This window comes from Elephas maximus, chromosome 13, assembly GCF_024166365.1.
Source record: "Elephas maximus indicus isolate mEleMax1 chromosome 13, mEleMax1 primary haplotype, whole genome shotgun sequence".
In the NCBI taxonomy this organism is placed as follows: domain Eukaryota; kingdom Metazoa; phylum Chordata; class Mammalia; order Proboscidea; family Elephantidae; genus Elephas; species Elephas maximus.
Genome location: NC_064831.1, coordinates 33,154,265 through 33,173,003, shown reverse-complemented (window position 1 = coordinate 33,173,003; position 18,739 = coordinate 33,154,265). Strand labels below are relative to the sequence as shown.

At 36.8% G+C, this 18,739-nt stretch overlaps 1 protein-coding gene across 1 annotated transcript in view; it reads right to left on the bottom strand.

Moving 5' to 3' along the window:
* Positions 1 to 18,739, bottom strand: part of LRBA (LPS responsive beige-like anchor protein) — a 769,624-nt gene that overhangs the window by 594,689 nt on the left and 156,196 nt on the right. Inside the window, exons 23-30 of the mRNA XM_049905216.1 lie at positions 13,461 to 14,525; positions 12,334 to 12,512; positions 11,352 to 11,505; positions 10,763 to 10,943; positions 6,069 to 6,196; positions 5,435 to 5,542; positions 1,916 to 2,075; positions 124 to 168 (exon numbers count right to left, since the gene is read on the bottom strand). Of these exons, the coding sequence (XP_049761173.1) occupies positions 124 to 168; positions 1,916 to 2,075; positions 5,435 to 5,542; positions 6,069 to 6,196; positions 10,763 to 10,943; positions 11,352 to 11,505; positions 12,334 to 12,512; positions 13,461 to 14,525 (2,020 nt within the window). The remainder of the gene's footprint in view (positions 1 to 123; positions 169 to 1,915; positions 2,076 to 5,434; positions 5,543 to 6,068; positions 6,197 to 10,762; positions 10,944 to 11,351; positions 11,506 to 12,333; positions 12,513 to 13,460; positions 14,526 to 18,739) is intronic.

Here is an 18,739-nt window from a genome sequence, read left to right as displayed (position 1 = left end):
TGGCCTACATCAAATGTAAGTGGACATTCTAGCAGGGCTCACAGGCTTTTGCTAGCTCTGGATCCTGCAGCTGACTCCTGTTTGTCTGACCTCCAGTTCTCGGGACTTGAGCTAGCAGCTTACCTGAGGTCTTGCCTGCCAATCTTGGGATTCGTTGATCTTTGCAACCTGTGAACAAGAGCTCTGCTCTCTGACCTGCCGATCTTGGGTTCGGCAGCCCCAACTGATAGAAGACACCTCTACCCTGGCCCACAGACTTGGGACGTTCCAGCCTCTACAACCACGTGAGCCACTTCCTTGATATAAATCTCTCTATACATATATTTATATCCTTTACTAGTTTTGCTTCTCTAGAGAGCATAAACTAAGACAATGCCAATTCTGGGGCCAAGCTTTAAGAAAGTCTGGCAGCTTTTGTACTCGTGGAATCCCAGAACTGCTCTATAAAAAAATATGGCTACCTTGCTGGACAGGACATGAAGAGATACCATATGGATGCAAGGATATGGAGAAGCCATGTGGAGATAAAGAGGTTCTCAGAATTAAAGAAGTAAAACCTAGAAATCCAACTGACAGCAAATATCAAGGCCCCAGACATATAATTCCAAATAAGCCATTTCTGTCAGTCAGCCCCAGCTACTGAAGCCATCCTAGCAGACATAACAGCTAAATGAGTAAAGAAGTCACCTTGGACTTCTTACCGCAGCAAACATCATCTGGAGCAGAGATGAATCATCCTCACTGTACCCTGTTCAAATGTAACTTACAGAATCACAAGAAGGATTGTGGTTTTATGCTGCTAAGCTTCCAGGTAGCTTGTCACACAGCAAGAGATAACAATGTATGATTTTCCTTGCCCTCTCATGCCTACTGTCAACACAGAATCCAGAGTGCTACTTTTAAAATATATGTTAGAGGACATGTCTACACTCAAGACCCTCCAATGGTTCCCCATTTCCCTTAGTGTAAAATCCACACCCATTTCCCTGAGAATAAAATCTACACCCCACTTCCCCCAATCATTCCTAATATTTTTATGCTGTTTTTTTTCTTAGCACTTAATCACCTTCTAAAATACTATACAATTTATTTAGTATATTTATTGCTATTTTCTATATCCTCTCATTAGAATGTAAGCTCCATGAGGACAGAGATATATTTCTGTTTTATCTATAAATATACCCAAGTACCTAGTAAGCAATGAATAAATATTTATTAAATGAATAAGTCTCCTCCTTTGGGTGACAGTTACTTCTATAACTAAAATAGCTATTTCAATAACCGCAATAGCTACTTTTATAACAATACTTTTAAAAGTGGCAGCTACATCTAAAGCTCCAATTATTACAGTTACTTAACAAATCTGTCTTTCCTAGAGAATAAAACCCAAACCAAACTCACTGCTGTCAAGTCGATTTCGACTCATAGCATCCACATAAGACAGAGTGGAAGTGCCCCACAGGGCTTCCAAGGCTATAATCTTTACAGAAGCAGGCTGCCACATCTTTGTTCCACAGAGCAGCTGCTGGGTTCAAACCACTGACCTTTTGGTTAGCAGCCAAGCACTTAACCACTGTGCCACCAGCCCTCTCCTAAGAGAATGAGTTATTTATTCTTCACAGCAAATGCTTCAGTAAACAAATTTTAATTCTCTTTTCGTAAAAAATTTTAACTTTTTTTTTATTATTTGTCTTTTAAGCAGATGGCTCAATTTAAACAAAAGAAATTCTTTTTCAATTGCAATTAATTGCATGAGATTTTTAAAAAATTAAAATGGTTATTTATAAAAATAAATGTGTGATCTCATTTCATACACAAATAGATTTAAATCCCAGAATCAATATTTTTTACTATCAGGTATAGCTAATGTTTTACCTGAAACTTGGATGCCAGGAAATAAAAGATGGAAACTTACCAGGGAGTGATACATTCCCACTTTCACTGCCAGTTTCCTTAAACGACTGGCTGCGCCTTTCGTTTTGGGGTTCCAGGATGTCTCTGTACTTGGAGACCATAAGAACGGAAGTAAAGTACACAACTGCCAAGGCTAAGAATTGAGCCTGTTTGCTATCCTCCTGGGAAAAAGTAAAAGTGGTTGATTATACCACTACTACACAATACATTTTCATTTTATTTCACATGATGATATTTAAATACAATATATGTTCACAAATCTTTTAATATACACAGAAAATAGTAATAAAGTCCACTTGAGCAAATACTAACAACGACTCTTAGAAAAACACCTTTAAGTGAGAAGTTTTATCCTCACATAACACGGAAAGAGAGGCTGGCTCATTTAAAATAAATAAATAACTGAATCTGAAGAGATACGTCCTCATGCATTTTATAAAATTAAACAATAATTATCATTATATGTGAATAACTGATTATTTTTACTTCTAATCATATAAATTACAGTATGTAAAAATTACAATAACCGTTTTGCTAAAAGACCAACTTCCAAGAGAAAAAAAGTCAAATATACAACAGGATAACAAAGGACTTCTCAAGAGTATTTTAAATAGTACAGGCAACCAAGTGTCCAGGATTACAAATACCGTGTCTGCCAGAAAGACCAGGCGGATGCAAACTGCCGACCTTTTGGTTAGCAGCCGTAGCACTTAACCACTAGACCACCAAACTAAACGTATCTCAATTAGTACACAAGTTTAGGATGAGGAAAACAAAGAAACATTGCTGCAAAGCAGATAAATAAACAAAAACTAATGGTACAAATGAAACTAAAAGTTAATAATTAACCAGTGTCAAAATATTTCGACACAATCAGTTTTAGGAAAAAGTATGGTATGTGCATCTACCTGAACATATCACTTGATGCAATTATTGGACAAAGTTGTAATCTGACAAAAATCCATGTTTTTTTTGTTTTGTTTTGTTTTATGTTTATGTGCAAGAACATCTTAGTCTTGATGGACAAGATAAATGTACATTTTCCCTTTTCTCTAGACATGCCTGTGCTCCTCTGGCACAACTCTGATGCCTGTTATAATATCTAGTGATGATATCAATATTAAAATTTTAGGCAAATAACATATTTGGTTTTACCGTCTTAATCTGTTCTCAATTATTTATGTCTATCTAAATCCTCTCTTTTAGCCCACTGATATGCTCTATGTTTACTAACTACAGTATGAAGTCTATAGTGTAGGCTTGATTTCTTACCCCACAGAACAAATATCCCACAGATACCAAAAAAACCAAATCCATTGCCGTGGAGTCAATTTCAACTCATAGTGACCCTACAGGACAGAGCAGAGCTGCCCCATAAGGTTCCAAGGAGCGCCTGGTGGGTTCGAAATACCGACCTTTTGGTTAGCAGCTATAGATCTGAACTACTATGCCACCAGGGTTTCCACCCCACAGATACTTATGTCTAAATCCTACCTCCTGAAATAGATGGCAGCTGTCATTTTTTGAAAACTTACTGGGAACCAGGCCCTGTGCTAGGTACCATATTTTTGCACAAATAATGTATCCATGTAAATATCACCCACACATATAACACACACTGCGCCTACGAAAATAATGTATGAGGGGGTTGTGGGGTTGGCAAAAAACTATAACGCACGTGTTATTTGCATAAAAATACAGTACTTCATATACATCCCTTAACTCATTTGAACAACATGAGGCTTAGAGAGTTAAGTAACTTACCTCTTATGCATATATAAGAGAAAAAGCAAATTTGAACTCCAGTTTAAAATCTTATTTCTCAGCCTCAGGGAAATACTTTTCCACAGGGTAATATGTTTTGTTTTTGATTAAAGTTTGCTTATGCTAGAAGAAGCAAAATTCTGGGGTACAGTTCTGAGAATATTATCTTTGTTTTCTCTTTTCTAAAATGCCTATGATTATATAATTTTAGTATTTATAAAAACTTAAAACTATTTATTATTTTGGAGAGTAACATGGTAGACAAATGAGATATTTTGATTCTGTTTCCAAATATTGTGCTATAATGTCAGGCTAGAAAAGTCCACAGGAGCCAGATTACATAGAGCCAGTGTGAGAAGTTTGGGTCTTATTATAAGTGTTATGGGAAGCCATCAGAGAGTTTTTAAGGCAAAAGAGTAACATCATCTACTCTAAATTTTTGAAGATCATTTTAGGAACTACGAAGGTATGGGATGGTAGACTCTGCACTGCCCAAGAAAATGGGGAGAAAAAAACAGCATCATTTGGCCCCAAAATGGGCCCAAGTCAGCAAGGTCAGAGAGTTTTCAAACAGAAGGTGGGTGGATTCTTCATTAAAGGAATAGTAATGGCTTTCAAAAAGCAGGAAACTGAAATCTAGGGAGACAGCAGAGCCCAGTGGTTAAAATTAAAATGTCAAGAATCGGATTCACCAGGCCCTTAGCCCACTTCCATCTCTTTTAATTGTGTTATCTTGAGTAAATTATTTAACCTAATATTGCTATGCTCTCACTGGATTATTGTAAGATTATTAAATGAGATAGTAGATACAGAGCATCCAGTACTGTGCTTAATATGCAGTAAGTATTCAAAAATTATCAGTTAGTGATAATACTCCTAATCCTCTAAGTATATAAAAACTTAGTCAAGAATTCGAGAGGAACTAAACGTTAGAGAAAAGCGGAAGAAAAATGAAAAACTGAGGTTATCAAGTTTAAAAGAAATTTATGTCTAATATATATTTAGACTATACAGTACTGTGGTTAATATCTAGTAAGTGGTCCAACAAATATTAACTAATAATACTGTAAATCCTGGTGAGTGAAATTACCAATGATTTTTATTCTCATCTCTATTCTCTCCTGTGTGACTTAAAATTGCTTCACAAAACAGCCACATACTTTATCAAAATCAGCTAAAACAAAACTTCCATTTAAAAAAATAAGTAACACCACACTAAGAGCAACAATTCATCATGCACATTTATATCACATTAATACACCTTTGAGGAAAAAATATCTTATATTCAGCACAGTAACATGCCATTCAGAAGTGGAATATTTTATTACATTCAGAGCATGGACTCTAGAGTTAGATGGCTAGGTTTGAACTGGCTGTTATCATTTACTAGTTTCGTTAGCATTTACTAGTTCTCAAGCCCTCTGTGCCTCAGATTCCTCATCTATAAAACGGGAATTACAAAGTACACAACTCAAGAAGCTGTTGGACTTAACAAGTACACATAAGCCTTTGTGGTGCTTAGAATATAATAATGTGTTATCTTTTTACTACCATTGCTCTGATATACTAACTCCACTTAGATAGCTAATCCTTTCCAACAGTCTAACATTGTAAGATCATTGTCAAGAGAATTAGTTTCCAGTCTTCCTATCTCTACTAGACTACTTCACATCACAAAGTATTGTGACTCTAAATATTTTGGAATTAGAAATATGTATCAGCTAACAGATTATGCGAAAGAAATACAGTAACTTACTATGTCTCTGAAGACGACTGCCCTAAGCCGATTAATATCCATGTCTTGTAGGAGTCTGTCAAGATCTCTTACTGGAGATATACCACCAGTTACAATATCCACTGGACTCTAAGAGAAAATATATATACATACATATGTATATATACACAAACACATGCACACATTAAACAGTCATTTAAAAAAAAATAAACACAGTATTCTAAGAACCAGAAAAGCAAGGCTACAACATTCCTTTTCCAGCCCCCCGCCCCCCACTTCTTTCTTTCATTTTTTATTTAGGGGGCAGGGGTCGGTGGAGACAGGGCATGGGGGAGGTATAGAGGAGAACCATGCAAGAAAAAACATGCTGCATGCTACCCCGTCAAGTACATGAAATACAAATTGACATATCTGAAGGAAAAGGAATTATAGAAACAAGAAAAGTAAACATTTAGAAAAGCAGACAAGATTAAGTATAATCAAATCTTTACTGTATATTTAAACACAAATATTTGAATGTTATAGCCACAGCTTAAAACAACTAGGCTGGGAACTCTGTCAGACTTATTTAACTTTAGGTTGAAGTGAACAAATAAATTTAAGACCTCAATCATTAGAGTTTGCTTTTTTAAAATCAGCTAGTCTGTATTCTTACCTTTGCTGCAGATTTCCCCATAGAAATCAGGCTATGTGTTGTCTTCCGGCCTTTTGCTGTATCTCCCCTACTTCTCAGTTGTGCATGCTGCTGACACTCTAAGCAATTCCTTACTGCCACTGCGCACACTGTAATTTATTTTAAGGAAAAGATTGGGCAAGAAGAGAAAACTATATTTAAGAATATGGAATGGATAAAAATCACCTACACGATACAATTTACGTAAGATTTTATTCGAAACAGATTACTTTCAGCAAATTGCTAAAATGTGTCCTGGATTTTATTATCTAGAATTGTCTGACTCTGTTGGCTACCATAAGACACAGTGCTAAAAGGGCAAAAGTTGAGGAGTCTTAATAATAGACTACTGTTTCTTAGGTCTCACCCAGGCTAGCTGAAAAGATCTTTTATTATGAAAAAGACGGAGAAGAAAAGAACTAAAAGGAAGGTGGAAGAAAATGGAAAGCACATCAGATTGATACAAACTGGTTTAAGGTGATAATCTTCTATTACTTTCGTTAAGATAGGATAGTTAAACTGGCAACTCTCCTGTTTTTCTTGTGCTGTATCTTTAGAGTGTGATACTAGAGATTGGCAGATAATATGGCATTCATAGGATCTAGCTACTATTGGTTTGTGTTAAAAATATTTAAAAGGCAGGAGAAAGAAAAAGGAATTTGATCAATAAACTGTCTAAAATGATCTCTCTAAAGTTCCACCAGTCAAATAAATGCCTGATTATTTAGAAATCCGTTTAAAAAGTAATTTTTTAATTAATTTTGAAGTTTAAATGGCTAATTGGTCATCCACACTTGACTAGAAATTGTTTCTTATCAAGTAATCATTTAAATTCTCAGCCAAGTCAGTAGGACTCAAGAAGTCTGAACTGAACAGGGTTGAAAGAGAAAATTAGGAGCAAAACAGAAAACTTATATAAAGTGGGGATTTTATTTATCACCAGACTATTACGTGGCTAACAGAGAGAAGAACTGAGAAAGAAAGTGCTCGAAAAGGTGCCAAAAGAGGGCAACAAGGGTTGGAAGAAAGGAAGGAAGGGACAGGAGGAAGGAGGGAAAGGACATAGAACACAAACTGTCAAGTTTGGAATCCTACCCACAAAATAACTTTTTATACTATCTCTGTCAAAGTTTACATAGAATCAAATTAAGATCTGTATTAGAAAGTAAAAACCACATCAGATTTGGATACTATTATTTTGCCATTCCCCTCACCTTACCCGTCCACACCCTCAAGAATGGATGACAGTGAGGAGACCAGGGACAGGAACACTGGGATTTTTTACCTAGCTTACCATCCTCTAGCAGCCTGGTTTGCCATCAGCTGCTTACCTCAAGGCTGGCAGTTCAAGCCCACCCAACAGCTCCATGGAAAAAAGGCCTGGCAAACAGCTTCCACAAAGATTACAGTCAAGAAAACCATACAAAGCAGTTCTACTGTATAACACACGGTGTCACCTTGAGTCAGAATCAACTCGATGGCAACAGGTTTGGAACCATAATATATTAAGTGATTATGGACAATTTACCTGCTTGGTCTCATTTCCATATCTAAAAATAAGTGGTGCTGGAGTAGACTGAATTAGCACTTTCTTCTCTTCTACAGCTACAAAATGAGGAAGATAGAGTATTTCCCTAGCTTCTAAATGTAACGACCCTTGAGTATAGTGAAGCATTTCTACTGTAGTTCTTTGCTTTTAGAAACGTACTCTTTTGTAGGAAGGGAGAAAGGTTTAATATAGTATAAACCTACTCCTCACGTTATCTCGTTATCTGACATTTTGCATTTGCAACAATAATAAAAAATCTCCCCACCTGGAGCAAGGGAAAATGAAGAAAACCAAAGACCCAGGGAAAGATTAGTACAAAAGACTAAGGGACCACAGGTACTACAGCCTCCACCAGACTGAGTCCAGAACAACAAGATGGTGCCCAGCTACCATCACTGACTGCTCTGACAGGGATCACAATACAGGGTGCCGGACAGAGCTGGAGAAAAATGTACAACAAAATTCTAACTCACAAAAAAAATTAATAAAAAGACCAGGATTACTAGTCTGACAGAGAGTACAAAAAATCCAAGTTTATGGTGCCTGGACACCCTTTTAGCTCAGTAATGAAGTCACTCCTGAGCTTTACCCTTCAGCCAAAGATTAGACAGGCCCATAAAACAAAATGAGACTAAAGGGGCACACCAGCCCAGAGGCAAGGACTAAAAGGCAGGAGGGGACAGGTAAAGCTGGCAACAGGGAACCCAAGGTCGAAAAGGGGAAAGTATTGACATGTCTTGGAGTTGGTAACCAATATCACAAAACATTATGTGTACTAACTTTTTAACGAGAAACTAGTTCATTCTGTATACCTTCGTCTAAGTACAACATCAAAAAAAAAGAAGTAAAAAAAATTCAACTATTTTGCGTATTAACAACCCTGCCAACCCAGACACCCTAGCCATGCAGCTGTCCAAGGCACAGGGAGGGAGGAACTATGCTGCCCTGAGGTATTTAACCCATGGTTGGAGCCCATGGGCAATCAGTGCTCTGGCTCTTGCCTCGCATCCTCCCCCCCCAGGCACACCCTCCCCCCCACCCAGCCCCATACTTTTGTCTGCGGAGCTGTCCCCTGGTGAAGACACCACCCAGACCACACTGCCAGCGTACCACACAGAGTACACTACACAACCTGAGCTGGGACAACGGACAGCTGAGGACACCAGGCCAGCAACCCACAGCATGAATTCTGATTCAGGTGAGCAGAGCAAGGGTGAGCCCAGGACCTCCAAAGGTACATAGGGACAGTGGCCACTGAGCTAGGAGGGCTGGAGCTGGGGAGGACGGGAGACAGGGGCAGGAAATTGAGAGTATTTCACATAACCCTGACTTTCACGTAATGACCTGGTCTTTGGAAACTGACCATGTTGATAAGTGAGGAGTGAGTGTACACAAAAGCAAGGAAGACTAAATATTTTAATTATATTACTAATAAGAAGTCTAAACAGGGGTACTACTTCAGAAAGAAAAGCATTAGTTAGACAAAACTATTCAAAGTCCAGCCTCAGGAATTATAGCTGTTGAATATTGGGTAAGCTTCCTAATTTCTCTCAGCTCCAATTCCTTCACAAATAAAAGGAACAAAATAGCTGATTCATTGTGAAGATTAGCAATAAAGATAAATGGCAGTAGTGAATAAGTGATAGCTTGTTATAATCACCAATTTTGATTCTCTTAATTAAAATTTTAAAAAACAACTTTAAACAGTTATACCAAATTCTTTAAAGAATCCTAAGTCTAAAAGTACTCTGAACAGTATTTTGAATAAAATTAGAAACTGCACCGTAAAGGTCTAAGTATAGGTATACCTCAGTTTATATAACAGGCCCTAAACTATAATGTGGAAAAAGATTTTATTAAGTAGATTTTCCACTTCTGCTGTTTTCATAGGTGCCTTATTTCTCATCTGTTTTCATATAGCCATGGAACCTAATCCTTTAGCTTCCAATTTCTTGGTCCCCTCCTTCTCTCCATTTAGTAAGCAAAATCAATTAACAAAGTCTCAGGATTTACAACTAGAACCAGAAAATCTTCTGCAAAGAGAAAAAAAATTTTTTTTGCTTCCTGCAGGGAAATCCAGGTAAAGATAAGAAGTCATTTCACGTTATCTTTACTTTCATCTAAGAAAGAACTGCTTCCAGGAGAAAAACAGAAAGGTAATAGTTTTATTAACTGCTTTAACAAATTAACACAGCTTATTTGAATAAAGGCTGTATTTGAATGATGCTAGTTTAGAATCTTGCTACTCAAACGTGTTTGTAAGCATTTCTGGGACTTGTTCGAAAGATACAAAGTTAAGCTCTACCCAAGACCTACAGAATCAAATCTACATTTTGAAAAGATCTTCAGGTGAGTCACATGTATCTTAAAGTTTGAGAAATAAAGGGAAAGAAGGGGGATGCTGACCAGATCACTTTTGTAGATTGTTCAAAACACATGTCCTCTATCAAACTTGACAGCTACTACTGCAGCACAGTCAGACACAGTCCTTCACTCTTTGGAGGTTAGTAAGTAGCCATAGGCAAATTTCCCAGCAAACTTTTTTTCCACACCAGGAGCAAAGATAATTGTCAACTATGTGTGGATTATAGAAAAAAAATTTTTTTTCTCTTTTTTTTTTTTTTTTAACTGTGCTTTAAGTCAAGGTTTACAATTCAAGTCAGTTTCTCATACAAAAACTTATACATACATTGTTATGTGACCCTAGTTGCTCTCCCTACAATGTGACAGCACACTCCTTCTCTCTACCCTGTACTTCCCGTGTCCATTCAAGCAGCTTCTGTCTCCCTCTGCCTTCTCATCTCACCTCCAGACAGGAGCTGCCATGTCTCATGTGTCTTCTTGATCCAAGAAGCTCACTCCTCACCAGTATCATTTTATGTCTTATAGTCTTTGCCTGAAGAGTTCACTTCAGGAATGGTTTTAGTTTTGGGCTAACAGAGAATCCAGAGGCCATGTCCTCTGGGGTCCCTCCAGTCTCAAACAGACCATTAAGGCTGGTCTTTTTACTAAAATTTAAGTTCTGCATCCCACTTTTCTCCTGCTCCATCAGGGATTCTCTGTTGCGTTCCCTGTCAGGAGTATTACAGAAAAACTTTCAAGTAAAGTCTTAAGTTTAACAGCTCACCCAGTCGGAGACACTGCCGCAGAATTCCTCCAGATGACATATTTTTTTCAGCTTCAATTTCAGTAAAGCCAAGAGAACTTGCAAAAATGAGGACATCCACAAGACTGATTAACCTCTGCAAAAATGCCACAGAGGCTTCCACTGAAACGCCTTGAGTAGGCTCAATATTCTCCAGCTCATGCTGTAAGGAATAAAGTTTGACATTTACATCTATGTTCTAATAAAAATTTAACTCTACCCAATACATTCCCCAAATTTCTAAATTTTATAAAAAGTCAGTCTTTCAAAAATCTAGTTCAACATTCACTTGTCATTTCATCTTTTAAAAAAAGCATTGGAAACATACAGGTGAAACACTGTCAATCAAATTCTTCACTAGCTGACTCATCCTTAGAAAACCAACATTCTTTTTAGTCCTTTTATTCTTAGAACAGATTCTAAGGTCCTTTCAGGTAATTGTAAAAAATTCTGTTACTTTTGATTTACAGCCCTCAGGATGTATAGTAAGCACCACATTCAAGTTTTAATCAATAAGAATGCATAACACCCAAGCTTTCACACCAGTTTGACATAGTAGTTAAGTCCTTACTGTAGCCGATGTAGCAGCTGAAAGCAATGGCAGTATACCCCCACAAGCCATGACCATATTGTCCATCACTTGAGAGATGAGATGAATTGTGTTGTGTACAAAGATGACATTATCACTGCTATTCACGAAGTCCATAACCGTCTTTGTTGAATGGCTGTCCAAAGATAAATGATGTTTACTGAAAAGCTGAAGAAAGGAAACCACAGCCTGCCTATTTGAGGGTAGGGAAGATAAGAAGGTGCTTTTGCTTCATCTTGAAAGCTGAGGAAAGACAACCATACAGGAGACATTTTGGGGTTTATACTTCCTCAGAAGAAGTAGACCATAGCAGTGGTCATTATCCATGCCTTCCTTTGGTGCTAAAACATAAATTCTGTACATCTTACTCTTGATATAAAAAGTTGAAGTAAATTAGCCTCAACTAGGAACAAAACTGAGAAGCCATGTGGCAAAAATTAAAAGGTAAAGGGAACCAAACACGCTATTTAAAACTGCTAACATTTTCTTAAGAAATACTTTAAAATGCCTTTAAATAGAATAAAAATAGCATATAAATGAAAATAAATAAATCAGGCACTTTTAAAATCATAAATCACACAACGGAGGATAAATCTACCTTTTAAGCATTGAAGACTTGTATAATTTTATACACAAATCCCAATTATTTTTTAGTACTTTTGTACTAAACCTGCTTGGTAGACTTACCTTATGGTGAATTTCATACTATAAAATATGCTATAGAAAATCTTCAGCAAAGTTTTTTAAAGAAACATCTCTGGGTTCCAAGTTTTTATAATCCAAACAGGGTTTCTCATAATGGAGAATAAAAGTTAATTCAATAAAACTCTGCCCCAGAAATAATTTATAGTCTACTTTTTAACAAAATATCTGAAATTAAGAGGAAAGTGTTAACTATACAATTTTGTTTGGAAACAAAGAATAAGGTTTACACACATCATTTGTAATAAACATGTGGACAAACCTTCTCCACATCTGTATATCTGTTTCTATGGAAAATAACAGATCAGTGAGCAAACGCTGATGCATTTGAGACCACTTGAACTCAGGAATACGAAACATAGTCGATCTGGAATCCCTCCTTTGTCCATTAGCTGCATTTGGGGCTACATCTTGCCCTGGCTGCTCCTCTTGTCTTGACATCTAATACAGAAAATTTTAAAAAAGACAAGTTCAACTTCAAATGAAGTCATTAACAAAATAAGTAATTTAGTAGCTTCTTTTTTTATACAATTCAACTAACAAACACATTTTATGCTACCAAAGAATTTAAAATTAGAGAGATATCAATGAGTAATAACATTAATATTCTAATACATTTAAAGCAAAGTTATCAAAAATGCTAAACTACTACATTGAACAGTAATTAGCTTGGAACCATGTCAGTATTATCACCAGCCAATGTAGCAACAAGAATCAAGAAGTAGGAACCAAGAAGTTATTAGTCTTGAATGTTAGCATAAAGGAAAAGCTGTATCTAGATTGTAAACTTGCTAAAATAAAGAACAAAAATAAGTACAGTGAAGAACAAACAAAAAATAGAAGAAGAGTGAGAGGGTAAGCACTGAATAAAGTGGGAAATGACACCAAGAAACCAACCATTGTCTCATAAGTCACTCTGAGATACTGGTCGAGGAAAAGACTGTGTCTCGAAGTCTCACAAAAGCACCTGCCTCTTAGAAAGTCAAGCGACCTCATGGAACAATTTTAAATCATATACTTTGTTTAAACAAAATTATAAAATGACAGGTGGTTCTACAGGAAGGTAGTCCTAGGTTTTGTTGAAAAACTAACATGCTATTACTGGGTTAGTCAGATAAAGGACTAAAAGGCCAATATTTCCAATGTTTGCTTTATAAATGAAAATTATACTAATCCTGAAACATTAACATGGTAATTTTTGGTGGTGCTGTGGTGGGAAAAAAAAAAGTACAAAAGCTTCCATTTAAGGAACTCATACAAAATGTCAAACCTTGTGCCAAAAACATGAAATTGCATATTAACCAACTCCAAAATAAAAGTAAAGTACATCCACTTGCTGCATTTTAACTCAATGCAAACACACTTAAAGAAGGCAATACAAGTAATCACCTCAAGTACAGGTCGATGAGGTTGAGGCACTTCCATGTTTGTACTGGCCTTCAACTCCAGTTTCTCAGTATCTGTAGCAACACTGGAAACATCCAACTTGGCAATCTTCTGCTCAGAAGGAGCAGGAGATTCTAAGCTATTACCATGACAATCATTAATTAATTTGGTTTCTCTAGCAAGGTCAGTTGTTTTCTTCTCTTCCTCAAGCATCTGACCAGTGTCTGACTGTATAGTTGTTTGGGAAGCAGCATTTTCTGGTGAGGTAGCTGATGATTCTGATGCTGTCATAGTCAAGATCCCAGAATCTTTAAAATCTTGAGTTTCAGAATCAGTTTGCTTTTTAGTAACAGTTTCTTCTTCTGGAAATATTAATTTGCAGTCATTACTGGGCAAGTCCAGTCTTGCACTGGCTTCCGACGCAGCCACAGACAAACTATTATCTTGGAGCTCAGGAGGTAGACTGGTTTCCTCAGGAGGACTACCTTCTACCTTCAGTTCCACATAATCCTCATCGTCTTCTTCCTCTACTACAGACTTATCCAATACTTCTGGCACCTCTGAGGCATCCTCTTCTGAAGGAGAACTTAAGGAGGCAGTTACTTCACTGATGGTCATTATATCTTTGTCAGTTGTTTTAAAAGAATTAGAGGAGACAGTCACAGCTTCTATTAACTCAGAAGATACTTCTAAATCATTTGCATTCATTGTCTCATTTGTCAGTGTTTCTTCTAAGGTGACATTATCTGGTAACTCCTGATTTTCTTGTCCGGTTTTCCTTTCTTCGTTAGATGGACTATGAGTTTGTGATTCAATGTTGGATGCAGAGTCTACCGGATATGTCTTCTCAATATTTGATTTTTCATCATCACTTCTGATGATATCAGACGAGGCAGGAGAATCCTTAGTATCTAATTGCTGGGATCCTTCTGAAGCATTAACATCCCTGCTAATGTCAGGGACTGCTTGGACCAGGCTTGAAGAACATGGCCCTATTTCTTCATCAACTTTTCCATGGTGTTCCCTAAATACATTGGCAAGGTTTTCTTTGTGTATTTCAAAAGCGACCTAGATAAAAAATGTAAAATCAGTTAAATACACATAAAAAAGAATATATAGAAGAAAACATAAAATAATATATTGTCAATAATTTTTCAAAGACATGGTTTATATAATGCAATGAAACTTAGCTTACCTAAATGTCCTTATTTTAGTAAAATGAGAAATAAAAAGTAAGTCAACCACAAAAATTTAATTCTCAAGAAAAATGACAGCCAATTTTAATGCCATCAAGTAGCACGGCATCAAACTGCACCAAGAACATAGTTGTTTATACACTTAAGCACAGGAAGGAAAAGAATATACTCTTCTTTTCTTTATACTTTACACTCTTGTTTTCTCCATAACTGGGAAGTGCTTTGTGCACTGGATAACACATTGTTTCCTCAAATGCAGGGAAATCCCATTTCCCCATGATTTATCCTCAGCAGAGATCAAAAATATCAACCAGTCATACCACTATTACTGCAGTTCTCCATATGCCTGTGAAGCTAGTAAAACATTTCATTACTAAGACAAAGAATACAAATTCCTTTAACAATTAAAAAAAAAAAAAAAACCCTTTCCCAAAGGTCACCCATAATTTTCAAAGTCTGAACTGGTCACAAATGCTCTGAAAGTCCCAGTTACGCCATCCATGTACCATGCATCCATTCATTCATCTTATACATGAGTGACTAGTATATGTTAGGCACTGTTAACATCCCCATATCAACTTTGTTACTCAAGTCAATGGATAAAACTGATTACAGGAAAAGAATAAAAGATAGTACTGCTTTTGTTAATGTCAAAGGATTTATTTATTCATTCCTCCCCAAAGATTATTATCGCATAGCCAGCATTATCTGATAGCCACTGGTGTTTCAATGGGAAACCACCTCCCCCAAAAGCAAACCAGATAAAGTACAACACACCCAGAAAGTATAAGCAAAATTGTAATTTATTGATGCCAGAATTGTTCATTCCTATAGCCTATGTTGTAACTTTTATAGCAAATTAAACATTCATTCATAAAACCTTTATGGAGCCCTAGTATGAGAATATAGTAGTAGAGAATAACACAAGAAAAGGAAAAGTTGAATTTTTATGCCCAAAGATCCATAGGCCTTTTTGAATCAGAGGAGCACGTGCTATGCAGCTGGGTAAAAGGCAAAGTGTAAATAACACACAATGCGTAAACTTCCTTCCTCAGATGTTAACTAGCCTTTACTTATACATGTAGTACATCCACAACATAATATGATACACCTAAAAATAAAAGATGTTTGAGGAACAAACATTTCTTAATTATAAATAATTCGGGGAACTTTGAGTACTTCAAGAAGAAATGTATGCATATCAAATTAATAAGTAAAATAACACAGTAACATTAACAAAATATCAATTTCTTTTACACCGTAATTGTCCTTAAGTTGGGTTCTTTAGTTTAATTGTCCAAGTTTTTGTTTCATTGGTCAACAAAAATTCACTGACATCTATAGTAGGCCTGGCACTGTGTGATGAACAACACAAAGTTCCTGCTTTCATGAAGCTTATATTTTAATGGAGAAGGAAAATACACGCACAAATATGTAATACAATGTCAAGCAGTACTAAGAGCTTAAAAAGGGAGTGGGCGCATAGAAAATAGAAGGATAGAAGACTAGGTGGGGAGGTGTATTTTAGTAAGTAGTTGGGGAGGGCCTCTCTGAGGATGTCATATTTGAACAGAAACAAAAATAAAGTGAGACAGTAAACTGTGTGTCTATGAGGAGGAAGAATGTTTCAGGCAGAGGGAAGAACAAATGCAAAGTTCCTGGAGCCAAGATAAGCTTGGCATGTTCAAGAACGATAAACCAGTGGACTGAGAACTGCGCAGGAGACGAAGTCAGAGCTGGGAAGGGAAAGGTGAAGGAGGCAAGGGTTTGAAAGCTCATAGAACAGTAGGTGAATCATATCAACTTTCATCTTTACTATACAGGTAAGGTTTTGGTCAGAAAGGCACATAGATAACCTAAGAAGTACATTCCAATCTCCTGCACTTTAGAAGCCAACAAGGGGAAGGAGGAAGTGGGGCGGGGGAAGTGAGCATTCATTTTGCAGCCCTCCCGCATTATGGTAATGTTACACAAGACCAGAGATCCTCTGAATTAAACCTCACTGGAATTCTGCAAGAATAGGGTAGGATAGTATTTCAATAGCATGAAGTAGGGGTAAAAAAAAATCCCAGGTATCTAGATAACAAACTGTTCCTTCAACAATTTTCCCGAGTGTTCTTTGCTTTTAGCACACACAACTCCTAACCCTTAGTTTCAGACACAGTTGAGGCTGGCAGTTCCTGAGAATTCTGAGGGTTTTCTAGTATAAAGAAGTTAGTTCTTAGCTTTCAGTACGCTAAGCTTATGATTCACCTTTGCCAAGATAGCTAAATTAACACAACTTACATATCTCCTTCCTGGAGTCAAAATTTTATTGCTGTTTTCTCCTCTCCTATTCCCACCATCCTGTGGGCTTAACATATTTTTACAGAATCCTTTTATTGCATTTTTAGTAGGGTTTCAAGAGGAAATAAAATGAGACATTTATGTTCAACTTGCCAGATCAATACAAAAGCCTTCTTTTGACTATACTGGCTTTTAGCAACCTTTACTTACTTAAAAAAAAAATTTCATCTAGTTAATATCTATTTTACAAAACCACTAAGCAAATTTCTTCCTTTTTTTGTTTTAGAATAAAGCAATGTTATATTTTATTATCCTTAACAAAAGAAAAATAATTAAACATAAAGGTTATATTTAAAAAAGAAAAAAAATCCCCATTGCCATCAAGTCGATTTCAACTCACAGCAACCCTGTAGGACAGAGTAGAACTGCCCCGCAGGGTTTCTAAGGCAGTAATCTTTATGGAAGCAGACCGCCACATCTTTCTCCCGTGAGCGGCTGGGGGGTCCAAACCACTGACCTTTCAGTTCAGAAGTGAGCGCTTAACCACTGGGCCACCAGGGTTCCTTATAAAGGCTACAGATATTTTTTAATACTACTCCAGGCAGCTTCCTATAACATATTCTTGTAAACAGCACTACAGTTTTGTGAGAATAAAAACTGAGTCAGACCATAGCATATTTGCAAATTGTTCTCCCAAAAATCAAAAAACCCATTGCCACTGAGTCGATTCTGACTCATAGCGACCTTATATGACAGAACGGAACTGCCCCAGAGGGTTTCCAAGGAGCAGCAATGGGTTTGATTGTTATTTACACCCAGGGTCAATAGTTGGAAGGCCAAGTCTTTGACTATAAACTGGGAAACAAAGATAGGTCTTATTGCAGTCAAGCACCTAGCAAACCATCCTATAGCAAAATTATGTGCTTTCAGTTAAAATTTACAAAGTAAATGTTACAGGATAGTGACAATCACAAGATGGGTTACCTAAGAAACAGAAGTTTTCTATTACATGAAATATACCAATAATTAAGGACAAATGAACACACAAAATACCACTCACAACATGTCAGGGTGTTACAGATTAAACCATGTTCCCCTCCCCTCCCAAAATGTATGTGGAATTCATGGCCCTTGTACCTATGGATGTGATCCTATTTGCAAACAGGGTTTTTCTTTTGTCATGTTAATGAGGTCATATCAATGGATGCTAAACCTAATCACTTCTGAGTTATAAAAAGACTAGAACAGACAAAGAGGGGGAGGATGCCAGAGGAAGACAGACATACCTGGCAGATGCATCTACAAGCCCAGGGCTCTAAGAGTGCCAGGTACTAGAAGCAGAAATAAACAAAGAAGGACACTCCCCTAGAGTCACACCCTGAATTCAGACTTCTAGTCTCCTGAACTGTGAGAAAATAAATTTCTGTTCTTTAAACCCACCCATGTGCAGTATTTCTGTTACAGCAGCAACTGGTAACTAAGACACAGGATGATCACCAAAAAAAAAATAGGACAGGACGATCACAGACATGTGCAAATAAATCTGAACCAACTGTATATAAATAATGAAAGATAAAGCAAAGGCATTAAGTTAAAACAATCATAAACGTTTAACTAAAGTAAGTATATTTTGAACCAGCTTTCCAAAGTGCCAAGTTAGAGAGACTGACATGACCACTGAAAACAACTGGAGAGACGTGTAAGTAAAAACTAAACAGTGTGAGGTGTCAGAATGCAAAGAGAAAATCAAACGAAGCAACCAAAATTGAAAATCAATCCAAGTTACAGTAAGCAGACACT